Genomic DNA, 25181 nt, shown 5'->3' on the forward strand with positions numbered 1-25181 from the left:
CCTATCATCTATAGTATAACTATTACAAATGGTAATAGAGTCAATTGTAGTGCTAGGCCTTCGAGAGGTAGTCATGGTGTGCACTAGAAAAGATAGTAGAGTTAACGAAAATATGAAAAAGGGAAGACAATTTTGAGAGGGAAGTAGAGTTACTCAAAGTAACATTTGGGCGGGAACATAGATACTGGATGGAGCCTTCAATGTAAGTTGTGAAATTCTTCGATAGAAAGCTAGTATAGTTTACAACATTTACGCTTTGAAAGTGTGACATTGCATAATTTGAATAACAATTTTTTTGTTTTTCCTTATTTTCTCAACGAGTTTCGCTCTAAAATGTCGATTTTCAACGTAACGTTAACCTCTTCTTCATTGGTCGAGCGCAACTCTCTCTCTAGAACTAAAAGGCCCGAAAGTGAGTCCAAAGTTCTCCTAATGTATAGAATGACATGCTTTAAAGTAAATAGTTATACTTTAAAGCATAGAAAAAACAATGAAACTTGCATGCACCCTTATGTCAAGCATGGTGCACATGCTTTGTAGTATAATGTCATGCTCTGGTCTATAAGGTAAAGCTTTAAAGCATACATGGACACTATAAATCATATAACATTCACTAAAACATGCATACACAACCTTGTGTAAATCATGGTGCAATTCATTTATAACATAGCATTTCATATGCCCTGGAGCATAATGACATGCTTTTAAACATAATATACTTTAAAGCTTATGAAATGACATGGAGTGTATTGACATGCTTCAAAGCATATGATAGTTACTTGTAGATGCTTGCATTTCTCTCACAAAAAGCTGCATGTCACCTTGTAGAAAGCATATTGTTTATGCATTCTGACATGCTTCCAAACACCTTTTACTACTTTAAAGCTACATCAAGTTCTCCAAATTCCCTAAAAAGCTCTCTCGATTCTTATCCCCCATTATGGGCTTATGGAACTACTTACAAGGTCTCCACTAGAATGACACCTTGCAAAATGGTCTATGGCACAGAGATAGTGGTACCGATGGAGTTTGCAATCCCAAGTCTCAGGTAAGCAGTTCAACATGTCATGGACTTCAACACAACTCGAAAGCAACGGCTAGATGAGTTGCTCCAACTGGATGAGATTAGGAAGCGAGCCATGGTGGAACAAGAGGTGGTTCAACAACAAAGGAAGAATTGGCACGGTAGCAAGATCAAAGTTAGACAGTTCAAACAAGAGGAAGTGTTGTTATATCAGTCTAAGTTAGGCCCGAAAAAACCTAATCTGAAAGTGGCTTGGTTAGGTCCTTTTGAGGTAGATTGGGTCTCCTTGAATGGCACAATGAGAGAGAGAGAGAGAGAGAGAGAGAGAGAGAGAGAGAGAGAGAGAGAGAGAGAGAGAGAGAGAGAGAGCTCTGTGCAAAGAGAGCTATGTGCTCCTCCCGTTTCCCTTAGTGTGGCGCACCCACACCGTGACACCACCCACCCTTGTCACCCTCCCTCGTCCTGCTCCTCTACCTCCACCTGGCTACCTTGGCGAGCTGCTCTTCTCTCCGCTAGCACGCTGGCCTTGAATGTGTCTCCTTGAATGGCACAATGAGTGAGAGAGAGAGAGAGAGAGAGAGAGAGAGAGAGAGAGAGAGAGAGAGAGAGAGAGAGAGAGAGAGAGAGAGAGAGAGAGAGAGAGAGAGAGAGAGATCTGTGCAAAGAGAGCTGTGTGCTCCTCCCTTTTCCCTTAGCGTGGTGCACCCACACCGTGACACCACCCACCCTTGTCACCCTCCCTCGTCCTGCTCCTCTACCTCCACCTGGCTGCCTCGACGAGCTGCTCTTCTCTCCGTTAGCAAGCTGGCCTATGCACACACAGAGGCTTATGGGCCCAAGAAAGATGCCTCTATCCCCTCTTCTATAGCCTGCTGGTCACACAACACACACATGCGCACACGTGCGTGTGCGCGTGTGCACACACACACACACAGAGCTCTGTGCAAAAAGAGTTGTGTACTCCTCACTTTTCCCTTGGCGTGGCGCACCCACACAGTGACACCACCCACCCTTGTCACCCTCCCTCGTCTTGCTCCTCTACCTCCACGTGGTTGCCTTGGCGAGCTGCTCTTCTCTCCGCTAGCAAGCTGGCCTATGCACACACAAAGGCTTATGGGCCCAAGAGAGATGCCTCTATCCCCTCTTCTGCAGCCTACTCGTCACACAACACACACACACACACACACACACACACACACACAGAGAGAGAGAGAGAGAGAGAGAGAGAGAGAGAGAGAGAGAGAGAGAGAGAGAGAGAGAGAGAGAGAGAGAGAGAGAGAGAGAGAGAGAGAGAGAGAGATACGAAGAAGAAGAAGAAGATAATTTTTAACGTCGTGGGAAACTATCCTAGGAGACCTGAAAGACCTATTCGATAAGAGTTGAACTCAAGACTTGTTAGTAGAGAGAGAGAGAGAGAGAGAGAGAGAGAGAGAGAGAGAGAGAGAGAGAGAGAGAGAGAGAGAGAGAGAGAGAGAGAGAGAGAGAGAGAGAGAGAGAGAGAGAGAGCATCATTATCCTCTTGCAGCTACCCCTACCCTCCGTAAATGCACTCCTCAGTAGAACACTGCTCAACCGCATACTTATGAAGGAGTGAGTAAGTCGATAAGCGACAACGAGAGCATTCTAGATACATTGCAGAGGTTGGTGAGGTGGAGCGAGACGGTTTTAGAAAGAGAGAGCTTCACCTCGCTGAGAGAGAGAGAGAGAGAGAGAGAGAGAGAGAGAGAGAGAGAGAGAGAGAGAGAGAGAGAGAGAGAGAGAGAGAGAGAGAGAGAGAGAGAGAGAGCATCATTATCCTCTTGCAGCTACCCCTACCCTCCGTAAACGCACTCCTCAGTAGAACACTGCTCAACCGCATACTTATGAAGGAGTGAGTAAGTCGATAAGCGACAACGAGAGCATTCTAGATACATTGCAGAGGTTGGTGAGGTGGAGCGAGACGGTTTTAGAAAGAGAGAGCTTCACCTCGCTGAGAGAGAGAGAGAGAGAGAGAGAGAGAGAGAGAGAGAGAGAGAGAGAGAGAGAGAGAGAGAGAGAGAGAGAGAGAGAGAGAGAAAGAAGAAGAAGAAGATAATTTTTAATGTCGTGGGAAACTATCCTAGGAGACCTGAAAGACCTATCCGACAAGTTGAGCTCAAGACTTGTTAGTAGAGAGAGAGAGAGAGAGAGAGAGAGAGAGAGAGAGAGAGAGAGAGAGAGAGAGAGAGAGAGAGAGAGAGAGAGAGAGAGAGAGAGAGCATCATTATCCTCTTGCAGCTACCCCTACCCTCCGTAAACGCACTCCTCAGTAGAACACTGCTCGACCGCATACTTATAAAGGAGTGAGTAAGTCGGTAAGCGACAGCGAGAGCATTCTAGATACATTGCAGAGGTTGGTGAGGTGGAGCGAGACGGTTTTAGAAAGAGAGGGCCTCGCCTCGCCTCGCCGAGAGAGAGAGAGAGAGAGAGAGAGAGAGAGAGAGAGAGAGAGAGAGAGAGAGAGAGAGAGAGAGAGAGAGAGAGAGAGAGACGTCGCCTCATTCTCTTCTCCCCTGAAACCGAGAAGGAAAGAGAGCAGGCATCTCAAAATATACCTCAACTTCGCCTTTTTCCAAAATCGTTTGTGCATACTGTTTTCTATTATGGCCCTTTATAATCGCCTTTAACGGGCCTATGGGGGAGCCCTCTAACAACTGGGTCGCACTAGGGAATAGTGGAGGAGTGGGGGAAGAGCACACTCTATGTTGAGGAAAAGCGAGAGACAAGCAGGGAAAAGCGAAGGCGATTGTTACTCCTGCTAGCACTAGGAGAAATGAGGGTACTAAGCTATATTTCAGGGAGCCATCTCCTCTCTTTGTTTGTAGGGCAGCTTCAACCAATCAGAAGCCGACTGATCATCGCCATCCACCCCTAAAATTTCTTTGCCTCATATATGTAGCGGCGGTGCGACCAGGGGCGCTTCCTTCCACCCACTACCATGTTGGTACTGGGGCGACTCAGCTCTAAGTGGACTAGGGTAAAGGGGCCATGTTAGAGCCACCTAAGCGAAGCTACGAATTGCTGAATACGTCCTGCACTGTTTTCAGCTTGGCAGGGTGCAACCGGGAGCTGAACTCAAGGCGCAGTTGGGATAGAAGCAAGGTCGCAAATAGTGAAGCGCTCACTACGCACGACACCAAACAAAAAATCCTGTGTAACAAAAAAGGCCATGCATAAGAAGTGCGTCCGGGGCGATTAGTGAGACATTGTGCCAACACACGTTGAACCCGCGATCTGACGGTGAGCATCTCATCACACCTTTGGCTAACCAGTCCAACACCCACGCCTGCATGTAAGTGAATTGGAGAAATTCTTCTTTATTAATAGGCCCCCGGCAGTCCCAGGACAGGACCCCGGCTTTTAAATGGCCCCTTTACCCTGGGTGGAAATTGTGTGCTAGCCTCCTCGGAATGATAGGGAGAGGGGCGGGACGCTTTTCTGAGGTGGCAAAGTTGAATGTTCGAAACGTGGGCTGGAGCTCGAAAATATCTGCAGTCGAAAAAAATATCCCGCCAAAAGGGAAAGTGCATCCGATTGTATCAACATTCCAGCCCTCAATCAGCCGCCCTTCTTTTCTTCGGCTTCCTCTATCCTTTTGGAACGCCACGTCAGCCAACGGCACAACACTTAGACGCTCCCACGTCAGCTACTCTGTGACCTTTTCCTGCCCTGTCAGCTCGGACAATAGAAAACCGCCTCTCCAGGAAAAACAGTGGGTAGAGAGGAAGAAGAAGAAAATCTTAACGTCCCAAGAGAGAGAGAGAGAGAGAGAGAGAGAGGAATCTAGAGGATGGGTTTGTAGTCTGTGGATCTAAGAGAGAGAGACAGAGAGAGAGAGAGGAATCCAGAGAATGGGTTTGTAGTCTGTGGATCTCTAGAACATCGCGCGTGTGTGTATGTCTGCGGGTGTCGGTATGGGTGGTTCATGAGTGCTCACACACACAGAGAGAGAGAGAGAGTGCTTTGCTTACCTCTTCAGCATGCCCTCTCGTCCTGCATTAGTTCCCTCAGAGGAAGTGGCAAATGCATACATTGCTGATGATTTGCAACCCACATGCAGCAGCTCCTCCAGTGGCATCACCTGCACTCACGCTGCCGAGGTCAACGAACTCGATTCCGATATTGATCCTGATGAAGACGATGACACTGCAGGCTCACAAAGGGTGACCACCTTTCTCCTTCTCTTTTGTGTTTCTGCGTTTGTCCACCAGTTCTTCGGTTTCAATCAAATCTTTATTAACAGGATATGGAGGCGTCAGATTTGATGATGGGATCAGTGTGGACAGATAGTAAACATAGCTCCTACCTCAATTTTATGGAACAAAACTTTGTCAGAGATTTGTACGAGAGGGAGTATTGTGCTTTGGATGTATGTGGGCAACCATCTCAGCGACACGAGCCCCGTGTTGAGGAAGCATTCGATCCAGATTCTGCACAGTCACGCTCTGCAGCACCGTTTGGATCCATGGAGGTATTTCATTTCTGTGCCAACTATTTTTCTACATTTAATGATGCGGTCTTGATCCAGCCTGTTTACACAGGTTTTGGGATACCTGTAGTATTGATTGCATGTATAGCCATGGTGTTTTATGCTTATTTATGCGTGCGCAAGAGATATAAGCGGGGAGATCAATTTCTGGCATGTGTAGGTGATGATGATTTTTGCCGTAGTTTTTCTGATTCTGATGTAATTTGCAAGAAAATGGGTTCGACTTAGGTGCTCCTAATACTGCTGTGCTTCAGTGTTCTAAGAAAGTGAGGCTTAGCTTACTATGTGCCGCTTCAAAATTTAAAAAATGCTGGCGGTTGAGAGCAAGAGACCTGTCTAGATTTTGAGAAAGTAGGTTGAAAATAGTAATAATTATCTGAAAATTGTCAAAATCTCCTCTTGGAGAGAATGGTAAATAGGAATTGCTTATGGCTGGGAAAATGATTTTTCCTGTGAGGATAAGCATTGTGTATGCTTTTAATGCATTTCTTCTTGTTTACATTCCTTCAGAGCTATAGTATTAGTTGATTTATTTGCAGCTCTTAGACATACTATCAAGAAAAAATATGCGTTATTTAAATGGGTTTTTGATGTTTCCTCTTTGTATTGTAGTTCAAGGTGTGGGAAAATGGTAATTGGACTCGGCGGCTAGAGTGGAAGCGGAAAGTGCAACCGTGGATATTGTTGTCCAATCCATGGGTTAAACATTTTCGGACACGAGCCTCTTGCAGGAGTGACATGAGTATCACATCGCCCGCGCCTAACAACGGGGAAGACGAACCTCAAACCTTGTGTAGCCATCACTCTAATATACCCAACGACATTCAAGGTAAAGTTTGTCTCATAATGATGAAGAAATTGAAGCTGTTTGTCAAGATTTCACCAAATGGTTTTGGACTGTAATCATTTTACTCTTGTTAATCTGAAATTCGTCCTTGATTAGGCTCTAGAGCCATGGAAGTCGGCTCTGGGGGTCATTACAGTCAGCCAGAGGCGGAGTGTTGCACTGAGAAGCCTTTTGTTCAAGGCGGTCCGAGGTCCCTACAGAAGAGGACGGCACAAGTTGAGAGTGAGCAAGCATCCTCTATGAGACATCCAGCTCAATTCTGTTTGGACGAAGGCAGCATGACAATTGGTGTTTTTGGTGAGCTTTGCAAGAGAAGTGATAATGGAGAAGAGCACCATTACTATGCGCCATACCCGCTGCCACTCTGTGGTGATGGTTGATTATTACAAGTTGTGTAGATTTGTCAATGTTTTCTTTTACTGTTGTTGGCTTGAGAGCATATAGCCCCTTTAGCTCTGATCCATACTTTTTTTTAAATTCTTTACTGGCATGGTAGGCACTTTCATGCTAAGGATAGGGCTTAAATTGCACTAATCTCATCTTTCACTATGAGCTTCAGTTGCTTGTAATCAAGAGCTTATATGGTTTGGAACATGGCAGGGTTGATCACCTCCCCTCCTCCCCCCGCCCCGCCCCGCCCTGCCCCCTCTCCCCGAGAAAAACACCAAAGCAATGCAGGATATTTGGTAGTAATTGTACAGTGTAGCATAGTAAATGAAAGAAGGGCGTGCAAGGGGCGCGTGGTAGTCTTTAATGGAGAGGAGAAGAGAGATGCACAACCACCTGCGCAGAACAGAAACTTTCTATCAATGGCCCTACACATTGGGTTACATTCTTGGTAAGACATGATTCTCGGTAGTAGGGCAGTTTCTTGATGGGGGGTAATAAGGACCCAAGTAGGTATATAAGTGCGCCTATACTCCCATTGTATAATCATGTAACTCATTGCCAAGTTTGTTGGTTCTCTTCCGAGCAAACCTCCCTCTCTCGTGCATTCTCTCCCTGACTCTGTTTCCGAATCGTCGACTTTAACATGGTATTTGAGCCAGTGGCTCAGTGATCTTGGGAGCGCATGAAGAAGAGGAGGATCGGAAGGGCTCAGGGGCTCGATAGAGTTTTAGGCTATAGAGAGGAGCAACCCATTTCCTAGTGTTTTGAAACTCAGGTGATAAGGGACTCCATCGGTAGATTTCTATACAATGTTTTAGAAGGGGGCAAGACTTCTTATGACCCACTGGCTCAGTGATCTTGGGAGTGCGCGCAAAGAAGAGGGGGACCGGAAGGTCTCAAGAGCTCAAGGGCTCGATAGAGTTTTAGGCTACGGCAGGAGCATCCCATTGCCCAACGTTTTGAAACGTAAGTGGAAACGGGCTCCATCGGCAGACTTTTGTACAACGTTTTAGAAGGTAGTAACATAAGGGGCAGCCTTCTGTACATCGTTTTAAAAAGCAGTGCCTTAAAGGCCAAGACTTTTTTGGGCCACGTGCTCCGGAGAGCGTGTTTTAGGCTAGATGACGTGCAGTCCATTGCCTAGCATTTTGAAACACGTGGAAATGGGCTTCATCTTTGCAAACTTCTATACAACGTCGGGCAAACTACTGTACATCGTTTTAAAAAGTAGTTCCGCAAGGGGGCAAGACTTCTTTTGAGCCGCTGGCTCAGTGATCTTGGGCAAGGGCGTGAAGATGTGGACTAGAAGGCTCAAGGGCTTGATAGAGTATCAGTAGTGATGAACATCCCATTGCCTAGTGTTTTGAAATGCATGTGGAAAGGCGCTCTATTGGCAAGGCTTCGATGCAACGTTTTAGAAGGTAGTACTGTAAGGGGCAGCCTACTGTACATCGTTTTAAAAAGCAGCGTTACAAGCGTAGACTTCTATACAACATTTTGAAAAGCAATGTCGTAATGGACAGCTTGCTATACACTGTTTTGAAAAGCAATTTGAAAAGCAATTCCTCAAAAGGCTAATATCTACTGCACATTCTAGATACTAATTGTGTGCCCGGCGACTTTAATCATACTACCAAACATCTATTGTAGATACACTAACATTGTGAAGATCATCCATGATAGAAAATCAACATAATCAAAGCAATGCCACAAAAGGCTATATCTAGTGCACATTCTAGATACTAATTGTGTGCCCAACAACTTTAATCATACTGTTAAACATCTATTGTAGATACAGTAACATTATGAAGATCACCCATGATAGACAATCAACATAATCAAAGCATATAGAAGTGAGCAACATTCTCTTCATTGATATACTAACACAAACAATGCATTTTGTACGGTTTACAAGGGATAACTATATATTGATGCGCTTGCAATTGGTATGTTAGAAGACTTGTTACAACTGTATGGGTAATTTGCCCCACATGCGATGTTGACTTAGCATGACTAAGGCTCCAAATAGTCCTACATTAGGTGTTGGTGGTCTAAGGATAACACAGGCACACTTGGTGGATGGATTGAAAATGTAGCATCGATATCATACAATCCCTTGATTATGAGGAAATCCCAATGTATGATAGTCTAAAGTGATGCAAAATGCAATGCGTAGAACTTAATCCAAGGTGCCCAAGCTATATCACCATACAACAGGTGTTTTGAACTCTTCATTAAACAATAATTTTTTCTTCTTCAACTTACTTTTCATCTCTTCATCTTTGTTTGTGAGTTGTTGCACCAACTCCTCCAACTCAACCAATTGTTTCTTTTAAAACATACCGCTCCTTTGGTGAGAATCCTATCAATGTTAACCAAGGCCTTTTGATCACTTAATATTCCATCGTTCAATCATTAGTCCTACATCAACATCTTCAATGTTTTGCACATCTTCAATGTTTTTTGGCTCCAAAGACTTCAATGCTTCAATACACTTTTTCATCATTTTGTTGTTAGCTTTTGGTTGCACATTTTGATTAGCCGATGTTGTCAACTTTGAATTCACTACGACTACCAAGTCATCACTTCAACAAGAGAATCAGGTAGAAAGAATTGAAGACATTGCAAGATAAGAGAATTCACATTCCTACACTTCAAGGAATGATTAGAGAAAAGATGGATGAATTTTTTCAAAAGCCATGTAGGTTTAGCAAGTTTAGCAACATCAAAGCAAGAAGGAGAATTAAGAGTTGTAATACAGATGTTAACTGTAGGTCAGAAATAGGAAGTCCCTGGATGTTTTCAAACTATGCTGGGCAATTTTACCTCCTTTTACTGGTGTCTCTGCCTCAATTTGTGCTTCCTCGATGATCCTCATCACATCATTAGTAAGGGGCGCTACCAAGCTTAGGCTCAAAATTTTGCTTCTTTGGTTTGAGTTGAAATCCGATTCCTCCCAACTTTGGTGAATCCTTCACCTCTAATAGAGTGTCTATTGAAAAGATATCTTATAAGTAGTCTGTGTTGACCAAAAGTGTTGTCGAGACTTACTTAGTCCTACTTAGCTTCTAACAGGGGTCGCTTGGTTGGTGGCTACCCTCAAATGCCTGATGGGTCAATAACTGGTGAGGTGATTAGCTTGTGCCTCAACAAGGCTGCAATAGAGTTCTACATTGCACTTAACATTGGATTTTCTATATTTGTCAATCTCTCATCTGATTGTCTCATACAAATGATGGGCCCAACTAACCTCTATGTGATGCATGCATGGATGCATCACTTCCCAACTCATATAATAAAACTTGATTAGTAGGCACATCTTCTCTAAATACCATTTCAATTGGGTATGTTTCTAAGCTCTTTAGTTGGTAGTATGCTCTTATCTTGGTGATTGGTGGACCAAACTTAGCTTTCATTTCTGCATCAAAGACTTATTCCACTAGTGGTTGTTCAATGCGAATTTGGAACATGTTTGCAACAAGCTCTAGGATGATGGCATTCTCTTGCAATGTCCTACCTCCTATCCTCTTGGGGTATTCCAATTGTGACTTAACACTTGTTACTCCACTGTCCATGGCAGTTGAGTGAAGCATGTCAACCCAATTTAGTCTAACTATTGAGTGTTTTCTAGCTTGACAAATACAAGTCGTTCTTGAAAGTGTAATGCTTCTTGGGTAATGGCATGGTAGCAGCTATCTTAGCAATGATCTTTCAGTCTTCCTTCTTAATTGAATCTAAATTCTCATTGGACCTTCCTATAGGTCATCCAATAGGGTTCATGCACCTGGGCAATATTGCTAGGGGCCTAACATGTGGCCTTAATGCCTCTTGAGTCTTGGGCTTGCCTTGAGTGTGTGTGTGTGTGTCCTCTCTCATGCCCCTAATTAGGGCTCATCTTTGACTTGAACACCTCAAGCTCATGCTTAGCTTGCCTAACATAAAGGTCCTAGGTCTAAGGACTTGTAACACTAACCTTTGGAGGTCTTTAATGGAGCTAACTTTAAGGTCTTGTAAGCTCCATTATTAACACATTGTTCCTCAGTAGACCATCTCCTTTTGCGCCCTTGCCGAGATGTAACCATCTCCCTTTTGGTCCCGTGCTGAGCTTGGTCTAAAAGCAGATATCTATGTTCTAGCTCTTGTTTCCCTTTTACCTTCCCATATTAAATGATTAGTTTAACACAAGAAAATCATTTGGATAAAGCTAGATATTAGATTTTATGACACATTTGCTGAGCTTGAATTATTGCAGTCTGTTGAACTACATGAGCCCCTATCTTCATAACATAATAGAGTGAGATACATCTTCCCTCTATTTTCTTCTTACCTTTGCCTACTTAAAGGAATCCTCTTTAGTATCTTCTCTACTACAACCTTCTCCAAGCTTCTTCCTCTCATGAAACGACTACTTTTTTCTTGTAGAAAACTTTACCCCTAGTTTAGGTAAAATCCGAATCTCTAATCAATATTGTCTGAAAATCATCATTATCCTCCACCTATACCTACTGCAGTTTTTTCCATTTAGCCTCTACATTGTCAGAAACACCTTCCATCATCAGTGCAAAATATTTCTTTTGTCCTCTTGCTTGCTTTGGTGTCACTAAGCTAACTCCCTGTTTTTTTGAGCTCTATTTTTCAACGTCAATTTCTTGCAAAGGTAAAGGAACCACTGAAGTGGAAAACAATGCTTGTAAGTATGGCCTAAGTCTGCATTTATCGACTGACCATGGTTGATAACGCTGCCAACCGAGGTGAAGCCCTCCAAACTGGTATATGCATAGCCCCTTGAGGCACCCCCGCTTCCAATTGAGCCACCTGTGCGGGGAGTGCATTGAGTTTGTCAAGCTCCCCCCTTTGCATGTCTTTCAACTACGTTTTCTTAACCTCATGTTGCATTTTGTCATCTCGTAAGGGCGGAAAATACCTTTCTTGCACACAATTAGGCTTGTCATTTACGTGAAAACTTGTCACACAATTCCTTTTTGTACCATTGTTTGAATGGTAACCCACTTGCCAATGAGTTTCACTTTGAAATGATACTCCATGATCCCTTCTCATGAATATTAACCCTTGATTAGGGCACCCCGGTACAATACGAGAATTTTGCCCACATTTGTAGCAACTGCTTGACTTTTTGAACATTCTGGATCTCTCTTTTTGACATTTGAACGCTAATTCCTTCTAATGTACTAACCAATCATCTCTTTGGCTCCATCTCCTCAGATTTAATTTTTGTTGTCCTAATCCATAGCCCTCAACCACTTTACACTCTTTAACATTCAATGATAAAACAACGGCTTTGGACTTTTATGGGATTTATTATTATTACACGAATTTGTGATACAATCAATGAGGGTAAAAATAAGAATGACGTCCTTTTGTTAGCTGAGCAACTAACATTTCCCCCCTCCTTGAGTGTGTCATCCACGACACAACTACTTAGGATGCTAAGTAGTGGTCGGGATTTTTGGCTTCAGTCCTCTTTGCATGATGTTCTAGGCCTTGTTGATACTTTAGGCAAATCTCTTGATCTTCAGAGGACATGAATTGCATGGTGATTTTGTTCCTTTGCTCCATGACTAAATAGCTTACAAAATCTTGCTCGGAGATTAGTGACGACTGGGCTGAAAATCTTTGATCTGTAAGTGAAGCAACCCGTATAAAATGCATCTTCAAAGGTCTACATATAGTAGGATGGCAAGAACATCACTCGAGCATAAAATTTGTGGAGTACTTCCTACAAAGGTTGGCCTGATAGATCATAGCACAATCCATTGTTACCTTTGAGGAACAACATCCATGCTACATCTGTTTGCTCCGCACGGTGGAAAGTCTGTAAACAGGTAAGGAGCATCTTGGAGATCTTGACTAGTGTGATGCAAACCAAATATGGTATTCCACGGAACAACTGAGGGATTATATGGTGGATGAGGGATTGTCCACCATATAATCTTCAGTAGTAATGCCATTCAACGATGGTGGAAACCTCGGATAATTTAGCCAGGTTGGCCGCTTTTGTTGAATGATAAAGCGATGTTTCCAACTACAGACTCTTGGAACCAGACATTGCACACAATCTTGCTTTATACTTGGAGGTGCATTTGCATACAAGATGAGATACCTGGGGTGACGGTTTAACCAGATCTCTCGCCACTTTGGATGTACAACTGCACGGTGTCCTTGAGCAATCTATCCTTGATTTGATGAGTGGGAAGGGGGGAGCCTACTAATGCCATGCTTCATTGATATTGATCAGTGTGAGAAGATTGATATTTATTGAATGTAAGATGCGCTCTTTCCACTAGATCGCGTCTTTCCATATGTGCTTTGTCTCCTCTTCCACTTTCTTCTTTAATGCGGCTTCTTCCTTTGCAGTAAGGCTTTTTGGTTGAGCTAAGGGTCTAGTTTTGTCTTGGAGAATCACTAGCTCTGGGGGATTGCCTCCTTAAGTGGTCTCTACTTCAAAATCCATGATTTGCAAGGCATTTATATCTCCCATTGCTGTGTCTGTTTGATCCTCTGCCAAAGTGGATGCATGTGACTTAGCTGCCTCTTGAGATCTACTAAGTTCTTCTTTGAGTTGTGAAATCTCTTTTTGATATCCTTCCTTTTGTTGCATAAATCCAAGGTAAAATTCTCGACGCTGCATTTGTTCCAGCTTTATTTCCATCTCAAGGTCTCTAACTTTTCCTCTAGGGATTTGTAGTCCTCATTCGTGCCTTGTAGTGTGGCCACGATGGGGTTATCTTTGAGCTGATTGAGTAGCATGCACTATTCTTGGCATATCGAGATTTTGATTGTGCCAGTTGAGTATTGGCAATGTTTAATTGGATTTACAGCCTTTGAAATGTTGAGGTTGAGTCTTGTAAAGTGGTTGTTGCCTCTTGAAGCTGTTTCTGTTGGTGTTGATTCCTATTTTTTAAGGCTTCAAAGTCCGCTTTGGACTTTGCAGTTAGTTCTTCCAGTTGCTTGTTTTTTATTATATGGCTTCTTTGTATGCTTCATTAAAATAGTTCGCAATGCCAAGCCTTTTACTTGAGTAATCCAATCGTTGATACAAGTTGTGAAGATATTGATGGCGAGCATAAATCTCTTATTTCATTCAATCCATAGCTTCATGCACATATTGGGCGTACTCATCAATGTATTCTAAACTTTCCAACTTTGTGGAATTTCTTGCTTCAGGCTGATCCGACTGTGTATCTTGAGCCTCTTTTGGGAGTGCTTCATCTGGGTTATCAACTTGTCCTTCTGTAGGCTGCTCAAGAGGTTCTATCTGTGCTTCTAAATTTTTTACATTTGGAGCACTTTCATCTTGTTGGGGCTAATCACTTGGCGGAGTAGAGTGTGGAACTTCTTCATTGTGTACTTGTTCATGTTCTAATGGTTCCTCGCTGGATGGTGTTGACTCCTCTTCTTGTGCCTTTTCTTGTTCCCTTTGATTCTCTTCTTGTTGATAAAGATGTTCTAATCCTGTGTTAGGATCATCATGCAAACTGTACATGAGAATTTCCTTGAATTTCTTGGGTGAGGGTTTACACTTCCCTTCAAAGTCGCCCTTGAGCCCTCTTTTGAGCTCAAATGCGCCAATGCTTTTCTCTCTACCCTTGTTGCTTTCTGAACAGGCTCCTCTATTGGTGTTGTAGGTCTTGGCCTTTTCTAGAAATCTGTCTCTTCTACTTTATCTTTGCCTTTTCCTCTAGTTTTCTTTCTAGAGGAGTTTCCTCCTCCTCCTCATCTTCTTTGTCTCTTTCTGTTGCCTTTGCTGTGGCCACAACTACTGTGGTTTCCTCTTGTTCCGATGCATTGACTAGTCTTGTCTGCAACCTCGTAACTACTCGTGGTGCTCTGATCTGCACTTCTTCTTCTTCTTCTCTTTTTCCTACTAGCCATAGATTTTGTTCTAGTGCTAGTGCAAGATGCTTTGCCTAGCATGATAGGCTATCCTTGTAAACACTTCAAGAGCTCCCAAAAAGGAAATGTTCTCTATCTTCTTTACATGTGTGAGGGCGGTATGGATGTAGTGGGCATGGTTTACTTTAGTGGCTCCCTCTCTCTTGGATGCTTGTGTAGATGTAGAATCCATTGCATGATTCACAACTGTGTATCTTGGTGGCCTCTTTGTCGTCAAGAGGAATTGTTGGTGATAGAGTCAAAGTGCCTGCTCTATCTCCTTCTGCTTGAGATCCAAGAAGGAAATGGATTTGCTAGTGAATATGCATGTGATGGAAGCTGGTGGTCTCCAATTGGATTTCCCCCCTTTGGAAATCTTAGAGAATCTAATACCTGATCTTCCTTGACGTTGACCTCAATCGGGGTGTCGTTTTCATAAAAAATGGTGTCTCGACCTTCTTCAGTGATGCTGTGTAGTAGTTCATAGTCTCTTTTGTAGTCCACACCAGCTCAATGTAATCTTTTAGGCCAATTTTTTCCCATAGTGGAATAACTGCATCTTCCTTTGCCAGATCTTGAGCTTCTTTGGGCAACATTTGCACTTCTACTTGAGACCCTTATGCAGTTTTGAATGTGCCATGGTACACCATGACATGTTGAATTTCTAATTGCTCTTTAGCCAGCCCTGTAAGATTGGCTTCTTTCAGAGATCCTTCTTCAAGCTGGTATGGGGTAAGTTCTATCAGTTTTTCTTTCATTGTCTTCTTCTTTGGAGATCCTGAAGTGGATGAGAGAGAACCTGACAAAAAATCATCAAATTTGGTTGTTAGATCAATTCCAACAATTCCTAACAAGTAGAAAAGCTAACAAAGAAAATAAGGAGCACTAAAAGTACAAATATTGGTAAACTCTATCTTAGGCACTCCTAAGATGTAGGTGTCTGTGTATGCATGAAACTTGGTACCAGAGTGGATGCACAAGGTGTGTATGTGTTGTAGGTAACATGCATGAAGTGTGATGGATTTCTGGCATCCATGGTGAGAGTTATGGGTAACTTTGTGTCCGCTTTTTCCACTTTCAAGGTTTGTGTTGATTGATGGGGTTGTGCTTTTCCAAACTTGATGAAAATTTTCATGTTGCTTTAGATGAGCCATGTAATTTTTTTTGTGTTGAAATTTGATGAGTCATATCCCTCTGGCTATAGTTCTATCTTAGGCGCACCTAAGATAGAATTGTGTGGTTTTGGGCCATTTTGGGCTCTTGTCAACTTGATTGGCTTCATAGAGTGGAGACTTGGTGTTTGGTGAAGTTTGAAAGTCAGTTATGTCCACTTTCAGTGTCTTTTGGGAGGTAAAGCGATCATGGGATAATGTATGCATGGGGGAGAATTTGTCATCAACAATCAAGCCTTTTCGTGGGATACCGTACTTGGCCTACATTATGATGGTCAAGATTTCAAAGATGCTACTTACTTGCCTACAAACTTTTCATAGAGATGAGCAAACGGATGTTGCGTGGATGTCATTCCTTGAAGGCAACCAAGGTATGTGCTATGATATATCAAGACAGCCATCAAAAGAGGTGCTCCATGGTTTCTATGTCATGGTTATTTTCTTACCCTCATACTACATGTAGACATTTGAGGAAGCATTCTACCCAGGTTTCTTCACGAACAGAAGTCATTAGGAAAAGTTTGATCTCAAATTTGGTCCTTTTAGCGCTAGAGAGAGAATGCAACGCGATCTGTGGATGGCGGGCTACCGTAACGGTAGCTCAGATTTTCCTTGTTTTTATATCAAATTTCAGCATTTTAAAAAAACAATCTTTAGTCGCATAAAAAACTTTAACATTAATATACGTTGCGATTTGCTCGAATCTTTCTTGTCAGGATCGAACATAGGAAAAATGTACCATAACTCACACTCAATACAGCTGTGTGCACTTTTTTGATAGGAGAGACTTCATAGTATTCCTGCTCATTCTCATCCATTTACACTCAACTAACTATTTTGCTCGCATTTGAGTGTAATGTGTTTGCGCTCAGAAACACCCCCCTCTTATATTTGTGTTGTGCATCTTGCCATAGAAGAATCACTAATGGAGAATAGAAGACCTCGACGACCATCTGTAAGTATTAAGTCTGTCGAAATTCTCAATAGCTTCGATTTGGACAATGGTCGATGGCTTTCCACCACCATTACAATTGGAAGCTGGGTTCTTCTACAGACTAGGAAGAGAAAGTGCACGGGCAACGAGTTTGTGAACAATTATAAAGGTAGGGTGAAAAACTTTTGCTTGTCACAAACAGGCAAAACAATCAAAGAGGTTCTCATTGAACATGCATATATGCACTCAGAGTTGCGTCTACGACAACACCGACAGAATTTCCAAAAAACCGACCAAATTGTGAAGAGTGTTGGCTAAAAGGAGGGTTTTTTTTTTGACCACTTTTATAATGCTCCGCGTTCTGCGCTTGGCTTCAGTACTCTAGAATATCTCCGATTCCTTTGAAGGACAGTCCCAGAGTGGCCAGTCCCTTCATCTGAAATGACTGAGTGTTTCAGACTAAAGCTCCATTAGGAAATAAAAAAGTGCTTAAGACCAAAAATTGATAGTAGACTGGTACGTGTTTCAATCTTCATGCCCATGCATGTGTTCATCGACTTTTTCCATGATGAAGAGATTAGGAAGAATGGAACTATGCTATCTATAAGACAGATAAATGCCTTGATTTTTTGGATGAATCTTGGGATGTCCATGATTCTAATGGCATCTTATGGAAGGTAAATAAGTATATTGTGTGTAAGTGCATGATAGCTTCTCAAAATTTCATAGCTTTCTTCCACTACATAAGGTGGCATCAAGTGAGTGGTCATCTGGTAGCTTTGGACCAAGATTTAATTGATGACCTGAAAAATACTTTGAGAATGCTTGAGATATGGTGTGGACCTGATTTGCTACCTGTTCTTAGCATTCAAGGCAATGTGACACTACGACAAATGCACGAGGATTTGGAGAAGGAGGCAGCTTGCCTTCAAAATATCTTTTCCAGTGCAATATGCGGAAGGTAGTATGTTTTGTATGTAAACATTAATGCAGAGTTAGTTATTTCCCTGCTGGTTATCATCACCAAATATTGGTCTAATCTAACTATTCGATTAACTATCATACATGTGCCTCAGAGAAAGGAGAAGAAGACATTGTGCACATAGATAAAGGACGAACAACTATTTCTAGTGCAATGCAACTCTTGATTGAAGAAGGCGGCTCACATAGTATAGCACATTGCTTTGAACTACGAATATCAAAGAAAGCTGTTGATAGCAAGATTGCAATCTATATTCATGCAAAAATGAATTGTTAAGGAAATTTTTGCAAATAAAGTGTGAAAACAATTATCTTTTCAAAACTGACTCAAGTTGTCTTTATATTGGGTTTAATAATGTACACAGTAATGTCCAATTAAATCCATTGATCAGTAGCTCTCGTTTACAATTGAGGGAAGCTCTCCCGGTCTGGGGGTTGGATGAGGGGTTTGGGGTTGAGAAAAAGATTGTGCAGTGGCCTCGTCTTCCTTGGTAAAATCAGGTATCACAAAAAAACTAGAGGTTGAGTGGCTAGAAACACGAGGGAAGGCAGGTCCAGGCGCTTGGTTTGTTGTTGGTTGAGGTGCTGCTTCGTACCTCCGAGGTGGATGCCGAGGTTGTGGTCGTGGCGGTGGCATAGAAAATGCATCGGCGGCTCCTAGAGGAAGTGTCTCCACAAGATTGATCATATTCTGGATTATCGTCGTCCTGAATGCCTCCACAAGGACGTTCAAATAATCTGCCAGGTTCCTTGCCTGCAAATGAATTCATATGTAATTCAAAGAAATCATGTGTGCAAGAATTACAAAAGCGAAACATTGCACTTACACTTCTACGCTCCTCAGCATAAATGCATTCTAGCAGAAGCTCCGCATTGCAAGAACTCTCCATCCACAAGAATGTCCATCGTCTTGTTTTGGGACCTTGCAACTCAAAATCAGCATATCTTCCCAAACACTATCTTGGGTCAACGCTTCCCATGCAGCGACAAGTTTCTAAACAGACCTGCAAGACATAGCATATGGTGACCACACATTGCATTGAAATCACAGAATCAAGAAACAAGTAACTACGTACCTTCGGACATTCCCATGAAAACCATGCACAGAATTTGCAAGGTAGCAACACTTACGCTCAATGTTTTGTCCAATAAGGCTCCAATGTGAACTGATTGCACAAAACAAGGAATTGGTTTGCTATTCATGGTATACAAAATATTTAAGAATTCATGGTATACAAAATATTTAAGAATAGTGAGATAAAAAATACTTACTTTTCATTGTAAACTTTTGCCGTGTCCATGTTGACTTGTTGAAACCAATCAACGACTTCTATCAGGGAAGTGGTCTCCAAGGTAAGCGCGATTGATAGTTGTGAATCTAAAATGGCTACCTCGGATTATTGAGTCCATGAAACATTAGAAACCAGCATGCTGCAAATTGAGAAAATTAATTGATGAGGATCTCCAATAAGCTAGAATCAAATAAATACCTCTGCAAAAATAGTATAACATACCAAAGACCGAGATTATAATTTGGTCCGTAAGCTCCCTCTCACAATTACCGAAAACAAGTATCTCGTGAGGGCCGAAACAAAAATACAAATTTTGGCCCCAGACCAAAAGTGTTACATCAAAAGTTGGGCCGAGAAAACCTAGGATCTCAGTGTTAGCTTGGTCAATTGTTGCTAACATCTCCCGTTCATTTGACTCGGCTGAAGGCTCTTCCACAAGTAGCTCTTGGGTCCGCTCCACATTCAAACGTGTGGCATACATGTAGTGTGTGGTGCTCACATCGTACACCTTCACTTTGGTGTGGAGGGATTGTCAAAATGTTGTCCATTCTCTTATCAGATAGATGGACTAATGCAAGTGTCTTATCTTACCTGAAGCGTAACAACCTAAGAGAACTGATATCCCGGGGCATCACTGTCACTTTGTGAGCATGAGCTGTGAGGACGTAGCTGTCTTGGAGCAGCTTGATCAGAAAGTCCTCGGCTGCCTTGTGGAGGCAACCCATCGCACTTTTGGCCCACTGATAATCCAAATTTGCGCTCTCACAAATTTAGCGAACTACTCTTTGAAAGGGGAACTTAGGAATAGCCAGAGAGATATGCCTCTGGAGTTTGTGCAGCTCAAGCAGAACGCTTTGGTTCTACCCGTACCTCCGAATACGCATTGTTGCCCAAAGATTAGGCAGGGTTTTGCCTGCAACTCTTGAGGATGAAGGTTGGTTGTCTTATGGGTAAACCTTCCTCGTGGACTGCTTCGTGCGGAACCAACACTTGGCTTTTATTTCATCCAATTGATCGACCTCAACGTGCTTGTGACGGATGCTGATGATGAAACGCATCATTCAAAGAGACCAAGACACGAGGAAGAGGGTCCACATGACTAGAATATAAATAGAATGTATTTGTTTTATGTATCAAAGTTAGATTGATTATGTAACAATGTCTTGCAATGTACTTTTTTTATTGCAACCATTGTTCACATTATGGACAGTTGAAATGATAAGAGTATCAATGTCTTGCCGCATTTTTAATTTTGTTGCAACCATCATTCACAATATGAAAAGCTGAAATTACATCGGTTCTTCTAGATACATTAAGTTTGGTGTTTGGATCTTGCTATGGCTGATAGTTATGACATAACTTGCAACGGTGTTGTTCAAACCCTTTCCACGCGCTGTTTTTGTAGTCGCCAATCTGCATGTTGTCTAGCCGCAGACGATAACTCCCATATCTTCTTTCTTCATTGTTTTTTGGCTTATCTTGCTACAAGCGGGAAGCCTGGCTGCCCTGCAAAATACTGAAAACAATATAGTACAAACCATAAAATGGACTAATCTCCATACCTGGCGAATCCACGAGCACATAATCAACGATATACGCGAACAAAGAGAGATAGAGAGCGGGAGAGAGTGAAAGAACGCGTGTAGGCGCACCTCCTAGAGTGGAGTGCTACGCCGGCACGGCGAGAGAGAAGAGAAGAGAGGAGAGAACAAGACACAAGGACTGGGTACAATCTCCCCCCGTGCAAGAGTGACCATTTCCCTCTTGCACGTATTTCATTTATAGATTTCTTAAATGGTCAAATTGAGTACAAACTGGTCAGCCGGTCATAAATGGCCAAAGCTCATAAAGAGCACTTGAATAATAAAATATACATAAAACATGATATCCTTTTGCAATAGCTTAGCTCGGTCAAGCCTTTTCCACGTGTCACAGCTGCAATAAATAATAAGATATCAATTCCATAACATACCTCTCCGTTGGAAAGCAACTGTCCTCAGTTGCGAAGATAAAAATCTGCAAACAATACTTGTCAAAAACAGTGATTAGTATGTTGTGTCAAAAACATCACATAATAAAAGATTTTTTTATTGAAACTAAACAACATTAGCTTATGCCTGCTGTCATCCACATACTACCTATTCTAGTGTCCCATACCACTAGAATAAGCAATATATGTCATACCCTGATGAATCAGGATATCAGTGGTCACACTCATCATTAATCTCATATTATCAAGTCTCATTACATGAATACTGTCGTGATAAGATAATCATCAAATACCAAATCCCAATCCAATTCCAGTTCCACAATATAAGTCCCAATCCACATCACTTTCATTATTTACCCGGGTAACAAAATCATACCAGTTACAGTGGTGGCCAGCCACTGCAGCATGATTTTGTGATTGGTGTTGCCTCCTCCGGCGAGTCTACACCAATAAAGCGTGCTGCCTAAATCGGTGAATCTGCACTAATGCTGCCTAAATCGGCAGATCTGCATTGGATATTGTTTAAAAATAATAAATCTGAAGTTTATCAATGTGCTGCCTAAATCGGCGGGTCTGCACCAAGATGAGTATTTACACACTGCCTAAATCGGTGAATCTGTGTGCATGTGAGCAATGGACTAGGCTAGGCATAAAAGTGAAAAATAAATGACCTATTTGATGTGAAATTGGAATAGACTGAAATGTGAAAGCATGTATCAAATCTTAGCGATCATTGCACACCAACTGAGCTCATGTAAGTAGTGATATGACAAGGCATCTTAGTAAGAGTCCAATCAAAGAAAGTAAAACCCATGACATTAGAAACAATGGATTTTGCAACATAATGTAAACAAGTAAGGAAGTTTTGTCATCTTTAAAGCATCTGAAAAAAAGTTCTTGCCTGCTGCAAAGGTGCTTGGGTATTTGTAGGGGTGTGAGAATATCTCCGAAAGACTTGCTTAAAAGAAATCAAATGTAATAAACATTAATTTATCAAACCACTATTAACTAGAGGATGCATGCATAAGGAGATGTGGTGAAGAGTGGGGGAAGTTGGAGGGTTGAAGATAAGGAGAGAGATGGAATAAGCACTTGTGGTGAATTAGATAATTTTACTTTCAGGTCTAAAGATACATAGCGAGATTTTACTTATCAGGGAGAACTGTAATGATGTTGCAGGAGGGGTATTACTAGAATGCATTAAGGAGTGTCATACCTGGATTTTGATATGAGAACATTGTATTTAGATTTATCTGCAAAACTGTTCTAAAAACAAAGCACTAAAAACAATTGCTTGTTAAATTGAAGAAGGCATTAATAATTTCATATTAGATGCATTAACATTTGAAACGCCATGAAGGAAAAATTTGATGCAAAGTTTGTTTGTCAAGAAAAGAGAATGAAAGTAGACAACTGGAAGTACAAATGAGTAGGTAAGAGAGGTGTTATCTAAATTGAGAGGGTGGATTGTAAGATTAGGATGACTAGTGGATATTGATCGTTGGAAAAAGGGAGGCCACACTCAATGTATGAATGTTAGGATAGGGCAAAAGCAGGTCTCCTAAAGTAGTTGAACTCAAATTCGTGCGGAGAGGTAAATATTCTATAGTAAACATAGTCTCTTGCGAAGGAGTATTGAAAACATTGGCAGGGATGTGATACATAAGCAAATAAATGGAACTATATCAAGTAATATGTAACAAAAATTGCACTACCATTATACCATATGATGGAACAAAATAGAGCAATCAATCTGGAAATCGAATTCTATTACATCACTGTTTGTGTAGTACACCATTCATTATGTACTATAAGATTATACCGAGTTGTAGTCTGGATAGCAGTCACTTTAAGGGTTGATAACTAGTAGTGGAATATGTAGTTAGAGTTCTCATATGGTCATACTTGTAATACCTAGGCCTGATACATCTTGATCATGCACAAAATATTGAAGGTTAGTGAAAATACATCTTAATGATAGATACCTAGCATGTCTCAGATGCGATGGGACCGTAGTACGTGAGCACCTCACACGACACCAAAACCATAAAAGAATTTTGACTATCAAAGCTATATCCATTGCTTTACAAAAATTTGAAACATGAAGAACATAATCGTTGAGTCTCCTTTGAGGGAACCTAATAACTTAAGCCCTAGCAAAAGTTCATTGTATTGTTGCACGGTTTTGACAATGATTTGGACATCAAATGGGGACAATCGAATACAGAAGTAGGGTCCGCTCCTTGGGTGAAGTACTCATATCAATCGTGATCCAAAAGATAAGGGGGAGAGTTAGGAGAGATAGAAATGAATTGAAGTGTTAAATTAACCTTAACCGGCGTCAAAAGGCCATAATTATCTATGAGACCAAATTCGTGTGGTCGTTGAAAAATTTTGTTAATGTTCGCTGTAGTAAGTATCACCAGCTGGACCCTTCCTTCAAAAAGGCTGCAAACGGTACAAGAGACAAAGAGAGAGACTCCTAGCATGTGAAAGCCCTAGTTATGATCTCTCGATGTGTGTCTATCTGAGTTCTTTACTCGCGTCTCGCAAGCTTGCGTGCAATAGTACACAGAGGCCGCGAGTCCTCAACTAGAGCGCCGAGTCACGTAGGGAAGCACTGTGAAAGCGGGCAAAGGGAGTTTGAAGGTGGTGAAGTTGAGGGACGTGGGTGGACGAGTAAGTAGAGCATGAACATGAAGCGTTGCAGCTGCTGAGGTACTGAGCTTATTGCCATATTGTAGGGGGTTCAATTTGATTGGCAGCAACTGTTGCAAGCAACTAGATTGCTTCATTAGCGTGAGCTGAATTAAGTCAAGTCATGCTTCTCGTGGATCATCGACTTCATCAGGTATTTTGAGTGGAATGTTCTGCTAATTATATTGGACATCTCCGGCTTCATGGGAGGGTGACAGAGATGGTGGCGCAGATACTCAAAAAATGGCATCCACCTCTCAGGTGATACAAGATGAATTTACCTCTCCATTATCTGTCTGATCTCTACGTGTCTGTCCTCAAGCTGTTGCCTCGGTGGAACAAAAAAAACAAAGTCATGTCAAAGTGAACATGGTGGCAAGGATCCCAAGATGTGCTCTTATACACAGAAAAAGGGCCACGTCCTCCACCGCAGCGTCATGTGATTGCGTTCCAGACTGGCGACGAATATGATAGGAGGTTCCTTGTGCCAGTCGCTGAGTGGCTGCGGCACTGTCCGCCAGGGTAGGTAGTTGCCAAGGGGGTGAGGGGGCACTCTTTTGTTGGCGGCAGAAACAACAGACGAGGGAGAAAGAGAGGGAGAAGAGATATGGGGAGAGAGAGAGAGAGAGAGAGAGAGAGAGAGAGAGAGAGAGAGAGAGAGAGAGAGAGAGAGAGAGAGAGAGAGAGAGAGAGAGAGAGAGAGAGAGAGAGAGAGAGAGAGAGAGAGAGAGAGAAAGAGAGAGAGAGAAAGACACTCGGAGGCTGTAGTTAGTGGTGGGGGGAAGTTGAGTGCATAGCAGCTTGCTCATGGATGAGAGCTGTAGCCGTACTTGATCAGCATCATCAGAAGTGACCGTGCCGAGGTGCATGCGGAGTCACCAAGGTGGTGGTGTGTGAGTTGAGTGGGGGAAAGAGAGAGAATACATGCAGACTGTAGACAAAAAGCAATGGTATAGAGGATACAGACCGTGTGCACAACTGGAGAGAGGGAGATAAAATGAGACGGCTGCATGCGCATGTTTATGCAGGGCCGACAAAGTAGGGAGAGGGAACCGCAGTTGGCTGCAGCGGTTGGTGCCGCCATGCAAGAGGGAAAGCACACTGTGTGTGTGTGTGTGGTTGGCAAACCACAGCCGTACAAGGGGTGGGGAAAAAGAGAGAGAGAGAGAGAGAGAGAGAGAGAGAGAGAGAGAGAGAGAGAGAGAGAGAGAGAGAGAGAGAGAGAGAGAGAGAGAGAGAGAGAGAGAGAGAGAGAGAGAGAGAGAGAGAGAGAGAGAGAGAGAGAGAGAGCGAGTAAAAGAGATATGGTGTCAAAGCCATGCATAGATGGTGGGAGACTGGCTCTCTGCATCCCCTGGTTGGCGGGTTGACGGTGTGTGGTAGACAGCAATATGCGCCCCCTGGCTGGTGATTTGAAGTCGTGCGGTGGATAACTTCTTGTATCAACACAATTG

The 25181-nt window shown here is 42.5% G+C and overlaps 1 protein-coding gene across 1 annotated transcript; it reads left to right on the plus strand.

The window, feature by feature from the left end:
- Positions 1-4737: 4737 nt before the first annotated feature.
- LOC147454188 (uncharacterized) lies at positions 4738-6889 on the plus strand. The gene is made up of 4 exons (XM_086516199.1): positions 4738-5205; positions 5286-5513; positions 6144-6360; positions 6475-6889. The coding sequence occupies exons 1-4, from the start codon at positions 5023-5025 to the stop codon at positions 6756-6758; spliced, it is 912 nt and encodes a 303-aa protein (XP_086372325.1). The 5' UTR covers positions 4738-5022; the 3' UTR covers positions 6759-6889.
- Positions 6890-25181: the final 18292 nt, after the last annotated feature.

This window comes from Adiantum capillus-veneris, chromosome 7 (genome assembly GCF_014529385.1).
Source record: "Adiantum capillus-veneris isolate H3 chromosome 7, ASM1452938v2, whole genome shotgun sequence".
Lineage (NCBI taxonomy): Eukaryota > Viridiplantae > Streptophyta > Polypodiopsida > Polypodiales > Pteridaceae > Adiantum > Adiantum capillus-veneris.